This window comes from Laccaria bicolor, genomic scaffold (assembly GCF_000143565.1).
Source record: "Laccaria bicolor S238N-H82 LACBIscaffold_6 genomic scaffold, whole genome shotgun sequence".
Taxonomy (NCBI): Eukaryota; Fungi; Basidiomycota; class Agaricomycetes; order Agaricales; family Hydnangiaceae; genus Laccaria; species Laccaria bicolor.
This window is the reverse complement of record NW_001889877.1, coordinates 541136-549762: the sequence shown is the minus strand read 5'-3', so window position 1 is coordinate 549762 and position 8627 is coordinate 541136. Positions and strand designations below refer to the sequence as shown.

The window sequence follows — 8627 nt, the reverse complement described above, 5'->3', positions numbered from 1 at the left end:
TTCTTCTGACATTTAAACTACAGGTGGAGGCTATAGGGTGAACTTGATCCTTTGAAAATTCACTTGAAAATTAGCTTGATTGGGCTTTATCCCAGGGTTTGGCCATTTTCACTGTGGATAACCCATCACAAGCCACTTAAAAGTGTATATCTTGCCAGGCCATTTATATTAATGACAAATAAATTAATGTTGTATCCATCACAATGGCATGGCCTCTGAAGGAAAACAAGAATTTTGCAAGACTTTATTTATTGCAAAGGCATGAACTTCAGCCAAATTACTACCCAAGGCAAGGATGCCTTCTTCAGATAGAATATGTTCAAAATTTGCCATTTATGAAAAAGTATGGGGTCATTCCATAGGAATGGGATCATCAAAAAACTTGGATTTGGAATCTCCTCATATCTGCCACTCAGCAGAGCTGGCATTGTGGGGAATTTTGATTTGAACATTTGAACACAAGCAGGCCAAGAATTCTAATTACAAGCTTCAAGGTATCATTATTAAATATAACTATTCTAATTTAAATCAAAATTCTGTCTTTCATACAATTAATCAGGGATGGTGAAGAAGTCCATGACATTGACAGCAATATGAACAAATGCTATGGACATTCACCTATGAGGGAGCAACTTGGGAGATGCTCTTGGAACAGATTGCCAATTCCTTATCCCACATGTCTTCAGAATCATACAATAGAGATGGAATCATACCATGAGTATGGAACCATACCATACCATGGGCATGGAATCATACCATGAGTATGAAATCATACCATACCATAGGCATGGAATCATACCATGGGGGTGGAATCATACCATACCATGGAAATGGAATCATACCATGAGCATGGAATCATACCATATCATGGAAATGGAATCATACCATGGTATGGTATTGCACCCCCATACCATACCATGGTATTGCATCCTTATACCATACCATGGTACTCCACTCCCATACCATACCATGTTGTTTGATGTTTGAGGTGCTGTTCTCAGGATCCAGTGTGAATTTCTAAATATGGAAGGCGTGGCTATGCTAAATGAAAAAGAGATTGATGGGATAGATGCTTAAAATATCACAGGAACCATAATCTATGCAGAGGAAGGCAGAAAACCCTCATTTCGAAGTTTGTTTACATATATTTACCAATAGCTTTAACCAAACAAAAATTGTAGTGTGCTTTTTTCATTAGAAAAGACAAGCTTAGTTAGAAAACTTTGTAGTGTGCGCTTTGATGTGCGCACTATTTCCTAATTGGGAAAAGCCTTTTACACTTTTTTCTGCCACACCTAATGTCAGGCACAGTGTGCATTTAGGTTGGGAACTGTTTCTCACGCTTTTTGGGCCAGAAGAGTTAGTGGCTAGCTTACTGTCGTCATTGTTAATAGTGTTTGGAAGTCCGGTCACAGGACTGGAAAAAGACCATGACCAGACCAGACCGTGACCGATCAAGACCGGAAATTAATAGGACCGACAAAGACCGTAACTGCGGTTCAGTCTACGGTCCTCTACGACTTTCAATAATTCAAGACTGAGCAAAAACCGAATTAACCGGTCAAAGACCAGTCTTTTGTGCTCGAGTCTTGAGGGCCAAACTTAGAATAGATTGAACCTTGTATGTTTTTGATGAGAACCAAATAGTAACGTTCATCAACAAACAAAGTATTTTCTTCTCAACCACCACCACACCACCATCCCTGCGACCACCTCCAATCCATCACCATTGCCACCACCAACCACCACCTCTCGCAATCATCCTTCAACTGCTGCCAACTATGCAGAAAATGATGACAACTTGGCAAGGCCACGTCACCACCCAACAGATGAATGACGATGATGGACGGTGACAACATGGCACGTCAACGGATGTCCCACGTTGTCCAGATAGTGACAATGACGACTCACATCGTCACTATCTACATTACTGGAGGTGAGCAATGTGACTGCTCTCCCTCTCACCTTTATTCACACAAAGATCAGGGCATGTTGTTACAGCGACATGGCTGCAACCACAACCACCCCAACCATCTCTGCACACGCTAATGGTGATGACGACGTGGCCACCCCACGTCACCAACTGAATCAATGAGCCCACATCATTTCAACAACGACTTGGCACGACGACGACACCCAACGACAACGCCTGTATATGCTAACAGTGACAACGACGTGGCCACGCCACATCACCAACTGAATCATTGAGTCCACGCCATTTCAACGACAATTTGGCATGATGACAACACCCACAAATGGCAGGTAGTGGCCAGAGATGACCACATCGGTTGATGTCGATCCAGGTGAGCAACTGTTACCCCCTTCCCCCTCTCCTTTTTTGACATGAGAAGCAGGGGTCACGTTGCCGTCGATAACATGTCAACCAGTAACCCATGAACAATGACGTTTACACACAGATGGACAACAGGAATGACGATACATGGATGAACGACACAGATGGCATATGTTGACGGCGACATAACAGAAGAACGATGATGGTACATGGACAGATGGTGTATGTTGATGAGGACCTGGTGTGTCAATGAATGGTCAAGTTGGATGTGAAGACATCCATAGTTACCTGTGTGCATTGTTACCAAGTCGTGTACAGTGACCCCCTCCCTTGTACATTAAAATATTTAGTATATTGTTGTTTCTTGGCCACCTGACCCCTACAAAGACCAGTTTAGACCAGTCACAAACCGGTTAAGACCAGAACCGGTCAAAACCAGTCTCGTAACCGCAAAAGACCGCAAAAGACTGGTCTCTTGTGGTTCGGTCTGGTTTTTTGAATTGGGAGGACCAGCTACGGTTACAGTCTAAGGCACTGAGCACCAAAATTGTTAATGATGATGTGCGCACTATTTCCTAATTGGGCCATTTCCTAATCAGGAAAAGTGTTACACTTTTTTCTGCCACACCTAATGTCAGGCACAGTGCGCATTTAGGTTGGGAACTGTTTCCCACGCTCTTTGGGCCACAAGAGTTAGTGGCTAGCTTACTGCCCTTTGCATATATGATTGAACATTTGTATTTTTTCTCACTATTTGTCCTGGCCAAATATGATGACAAATGTTGCAAAATTAAGCCGACAGACAAAGGTCTCGTCCGTCTCTGGCTCTCGCCCTCTGCAAAGATCTGAGAGACGACATGGTGAAGTGGCCTCAGGGTTATGGGTATTCTTACACAAAGCTTGATGAGTTTTTAGGCTATTGATCTGGTACATTAGCAGTAGCTTGAGTAGCTATACTTATGGTCAATCTACTGATCCCTAAGCATCCCTTTACAATGTTTTATAATAAATACCCCAGGAGGCTGAGAATACAAATATCTCGCATTTCTTGACAGTCTTGCAGAGCTAGCAACCCAGTATCTACTTGAATGAGGTCTGGGCAAATTTAAAGAGGATTGGGGAAAAGATTCTCATGAATGAAGGCAGAGATAAATATTCTTGTCACTTAATTATATTCTAAGAATGACAGAGCTTTTTTCAATGTTGTTCATGGCCAGAAGGCATTGAGAGAGCTTGTGGATGGTATACTTAAGTATTCTCAGAACATTGTTCCCTACCCATCTTTGCCTAATTTGGCAAAATTTGTCATCATATTTGGCCAGGACAAATAGTGAGAAAAAATTCGAGTGTTCAATCATATATGCAAAGGGCAGTAGTGTTGTCATTGTTCATGATGATGTTCGCATATTTCCCAATTGGGAAGGTCATTACATAATACCACTTCAGTTTGTAGTCTCCGCTTTTTTAGACTACAAAAGTTTGTAGTGTGCGCTTTTTTCATTACAAATGTTTGTAGTCTTCTGCTTGTGTTCACTACAAAATTACTAGTGTGCGCTTTTTTAGACTACAAAAGTTTGTAGTGTGCGCTTTTTTCATTACAAAGGTTTGTAGTCTTCTGGTTGTGTTAATGACAAAGTTTGTAGTGTGCACTTTTTGGACTACAAAAGTTTGTAGTCTTCGCTTTTTTCATTACAAAGGCTTGTAGTGTGCGCTTTTTTCATTATAAAAGTTTGTAGTGTCCACTTTTTTCATTACAAAAGTTTGTGGTCTGCTTTTCTGATATCTTGTAGTCTCCTATTATCTATGTAGGTATATGGGGGTAGACCTGATGTTTCAGGCAAACTGACTGCAGCCAAACAGCTGGCAAATCATTCACACTTTGTACTCTCTAAGGAATTACATTCAAGACTAACTATTGGACAGGGCAGGTAGTGGCAGCTAGCTGATGATGAAATAGAAAGGGAGGACAGTCTACAATGAGATTGTCTTAAGAGAGGACATGTTAAGGTTGGCTATGGTCAGACATAATAGGAGACTACAAGATATCAGAAAAGCAGACCACAAACTTTTGTAATGAAAAAAGTGGACACTACAAACTTTTATAATGAAAAAAGCGCACACTACAAGCCTTTGTAATGAAAAAAGCGAAGACTACAAACTTTTGTAGTCCAAAAAGTGCACACTACAAACTTTGTCATTAACACAAGACTACAAACCTTTGTAATGAAAAAAGCGCACACTACAAACTTTTGTAGTCTAAAAAAGCGCACACTAGTAATTTTGTAGTCAGGGAATTGACAATGTTGCTAAAGTGGACAAGAAATTCAAAGGTTGAAACATTATTCGAAGCATGGCTGTCTACATACCTCAATTGTGAATCCTCTCCCTGACGATAGCAGATCCTGCTTCTTTTCTTCCTCGTCCAGGAGGTCAACAAAGACGTTTACAATGCCAGCTGTGTGGTCCAGGTTCCTGTCCAGGACATTCCAGATTGTTGAGATAAGATCTCATGCACTGGACTCAGGGACCAGTCTCATGACAGGCAGGCAAAAGCCCATTTGCCCTTCAGGGACTGTTGACACTGTGTTGAAACATCCATGAGCTTGCGCGACGCACTTTGTAAAATGGAGTTACTATGCAAAGATGTGTGGGGCAGGGGGTGTCCACAACAGTTCCATGATCTGAAATAGGCATGCGATGAAATCGAGATTCACAAATTTTGAGAGGTTTACCTTGCTCCAGACTAGTGTTTGAAAGTCCGGTTCGGTCCGGTTTTTTGATGCCCAGGGGTGTTAACCGTAACCGTAACCGGTCTGCATTTTCCCCAGAAGTCAAAAGACCAGACCGGACCGCAAAAAGACCGCAGACCGCGGTTTTTTGCGGTCTATAGACCGGTTTCGGTCTGCATCGGTTTTAACCGGTTTATGACCGGTCTTTAGGCCAATATTTTAAGATTATGAATCGGTAAATTTATTAACATCTCTAATAGCTTCAAAACGAGCCCAAGAACGTTAAATTCCGTTAGGAATTGGTGCTTCTATAAAATAAGTCTGGTACATCTATTATTCCCAAAAGTAATTTACATTTTAATTCATATCTCTCTCGTTTTTTTACCAAATCGTACGTTCTTGGGTGCGTTTTAAAGGGTATTTAAGGGGCTACAAAAGACCGGTCCAAACCGGTCAAGACCGGTTCACGTTAACCGGTTTTTTTGCGGTCTTTACATTTCAAAAATAAAAGACCATAACCGCAGGTCCGGTCTTTTGCGGTCTTGGTCCGGTCTGGTTACGGTCTTTTTCCAGTCACGAGACCGGACTTCCAAACACTACTCCAGACATGGGAGATATGCTTGTTCACAAGCATTTGTGCCAGATCTCTGAGAAGCAGCTCAGAGACGATCAACAAATGAATATCCTCTTCACAGTCGAGCGCCTTCTACAGTACATGACGGCCATAGCAGTTAATGGCCAGATCCACAATATGGCCTCTGAATCCACAAGTCACAGCCCTCACGGCAGGTACTGCTGTAGGAAGGTTAGAAGCAACAGCTTCCAAACGTGTCAAGAAAAGGGCATGTCTCCTGCGAAAATTTATTAGAAATTGTTCCACACAATAGAAAGATAAACCCCACTTGGCACTTGTAATCATGGCATGATTACTACAGTTCCCATACTGTATCATATATAGGATGCACTGGCTGAGAATATAACTTCTCAGTTATTCTGCCTTTTGGCTTAGGTGGTCCTTTGTGCATTCTAGAGACTGCTTACAGCACTCTTTTTGTGTGCAAGGATGGTGAATGCTGTTAAAGTGCCTTTCCTAAGATGGATAATTAGTTTTGTCAGGTCAATGACCCAAGCAACGAGACATACTAAACTCTCGTAGTTAATGAAACTGTGGTGTGATTGTGTCAGCTAGGGAGAAGCAGGACGCGCAGAAATCGACGCACTATTGATCTCTGACTTCATTCAGGTACAATTCATCACCACTAAAGAAACGTCTCAACAAAAATCCACATAGGGGGTGTATGCCACCCTCTATTTGGCTTGCATCTTCCAGTGTGGTCTTCCCTGGACGGATGGTGCATGGACGGGAGAACAGGCAGCAAATTCAGTGGATATAATGCATGTTCATGCACAAAAAAACCTTCTTGCTTTGAATACAAAGCTCACTTTGTGAAGGTCAGGCAAATTCAGCAAATCCAGAGGGCCAAACACGGACCACATAAGTTTGCCATGGGTGGTGCGAACATGAAGTTTCAAGTCACCTCAACCATTTCCAATGTAATCACAGTCCAGGGTTGGACAGTTGAGTCAGCATGTCCTTCACTGCATCATCGATGATCCCGAGCTTTGGGTCCTTGTAAGGAATAGCGTCCATAGTGTATGAACTGAAGAAAGCATCGGGAGAAACAGTTAATATGACAGATGGTGTCATGGATCCTTTCATTTCTTTGTACGTGTTATTTTTGGGACCTTTCATACCACCATGATGTTCTCCAGGATCTCCTGCATCTGACATACCTTTCTACAATGCACTCTAAGCATGACCCCAAGAAGAGCCAACATCGACTTGAACACAGAAGCTCTAGGCATATTCACCTCCCCACCACCACCAGCACCTTGCCAACTGTCCACACCACCCACAGACTCTCTAGCAGGCCAAGCAGCAGCTGCACTAGCCCTATCCCAGAAATCCTCCAGGCTACCCACATTCTACGACATCCCCCCAGCGCACGACCCCCTCCTCCACCTCTTGACAACTTCCATAATGAAGAACGGGCTTTACTCAAAAGCAGCAAAAATAACATCTGACACCCTGCTCTACATCCACACCTACATGCGTGCACCCGCCCTTCCCATCTTATGCTCTGTGATTCTAATGGCGTCTCCAGCGGTAAGAAACATCAGGTTCAAGTCGGGGTCAAAGAGTCAAGTGAGGCCTTATCCACTGAATGAGAGGCAGAGGACGAAGAAGGGGATTGATTGGTTGTTGGCGGAGGTTAAGGGCAAGATGAGCAGAAGGACATTGCAGGAATGACTTGTGAGGGAGGTTATTGCAATTGTTAGAGGGGATAGCCCTGTGCTGAAGTTGAGGGAGGATCCACATAAGTTGGCTATGGTCAATAGGTTTGTCAAATTTTTTTTTGTTCTGCTGGGTTGAGCTGATGTCTTTTTTTTGAAGGGGTGGAATGAGTAAACAGTAGATCGTTTTTTGAAAAGTACCTTTGAAATCTAATGCTTTTATATGGCCTACTTCTGTCTGTGTGCAACAGCTGTCACGGTCCTAATGGTACGTCGACTTTTACCAGACTTGTTACTTAACTGGCTTTGTAGACTCTTTCCGTGATCAGTGTCCCTCCCCTCCACAACTGTACTCCAGTTCATTTCTCTCATACCAGAACACTCATGGCCTCTTCAAAGTTATCTGACCCTCGTGGGCTCAGGGCCTTAGCCCTTTGACCTCAAGAACACACACCTGTACTCTAGGTACACATGTAAGTCCATATCCATGGTCCTTCTTCGCATAGTGTAACTGACCTAGCATCATTCCGCCAGATTCTGGTGTCATCTTGGTTCGCCAGCAGTACCTGGCTTGGACATTTGATCAATAGGTGCATTGAAGAACACTTTTAGAATCTATCAAATCATTGACCAACTTTGCTCCACAGACAGACTCTCTTGCATGGTTCTCACAGGAGTTGTAAGACTATCAAAGTGTGGAGTCCAAACTATCTGCGGATATCTTTGCCTGGATCTCTGACTCTCCCTCTGCTCAACCCCTCATGTAAGTCGTTGCATAGGAGATGCTGAACTGACTGACTATGTACACAGATTTCTGGGGAACGTCCTGGTTGGCTGTTCTCAGCCCCTTACTTGATGTCAATCTTGCTCCTTGCTCCCGATACATCGAGCTGGGACTTTTGGCTCGATAGGTACGTTGATCTTTAGGACGTTGACTGATTAATTTTCGCAGAGTCTTTCTCTGGGTTATGCTCATATCCAGTCCCACTCAATTGGACAAAAAAAGAGGATTCAAAGCTCCTTTGACTTCGTGGGTTGAAGACTAATGTTCCCGTATGCCCTCACAAGACTCAACAGTTCATGCGGCTTGTACTCTCAATTCAATCCATCCATGTAACCTTTCTTCAACTTCTGAGGCGGTGCACTGACAGTTTTTTTCTGGACTGGGTGGTTCTGAGTCGTTGCAGCTAGATTCATGTGGACGTCTTTCAAGTTCATCTTCGGCACTAGTGTTTGAAAGTTAGGTCGCTTAACTGGAAATTAACCAAGACTGGACCGGACCGTAACTGGTAGTAACCGCAAACATACCA

General features: G+C 43.1%; 2 protein-coding genes across 2 annotated transcripts; one reads left to right on the top strand and one right to left on the bottom strand.

Moving 5' to 3' along the window:
* Window positions 1-5728: 5728 nt before the first annotated feature.
* On the bottom strand, window positions 5729-5941 carry LACBIDRAFT_315512 (uncharacterized protein; the record flags this gene model as incomplete). Its single annotated transcript, XM_001878030.1, has 2 exons — window positions 5729-5873; window positions 5925-5941. 2 exons carry the CDS (start codon window positions 5939-5941, stop codon window positions 5729-5731), a joined length of 162 nt encoding a protein of 53 aa, XP_001878065.1.
* A 1047-nt stretch (window positions 5942-6988) lies between these two features.
* Window positions 6989-7318, top strand: LACBIDRAFT_147323 (uncharacterized protein; the record flags this gene model as incomplete). Its single annotated transcript, XM_001878374.1, has 1 exon — window positions 6989-7318. A coding segment is annotated over one exon (330 nt), but the record flags the coding sequence as incomplete, so codon positions are not given.
* Window positions 7319-8627: the final 1309 nt, after the last annotated feature.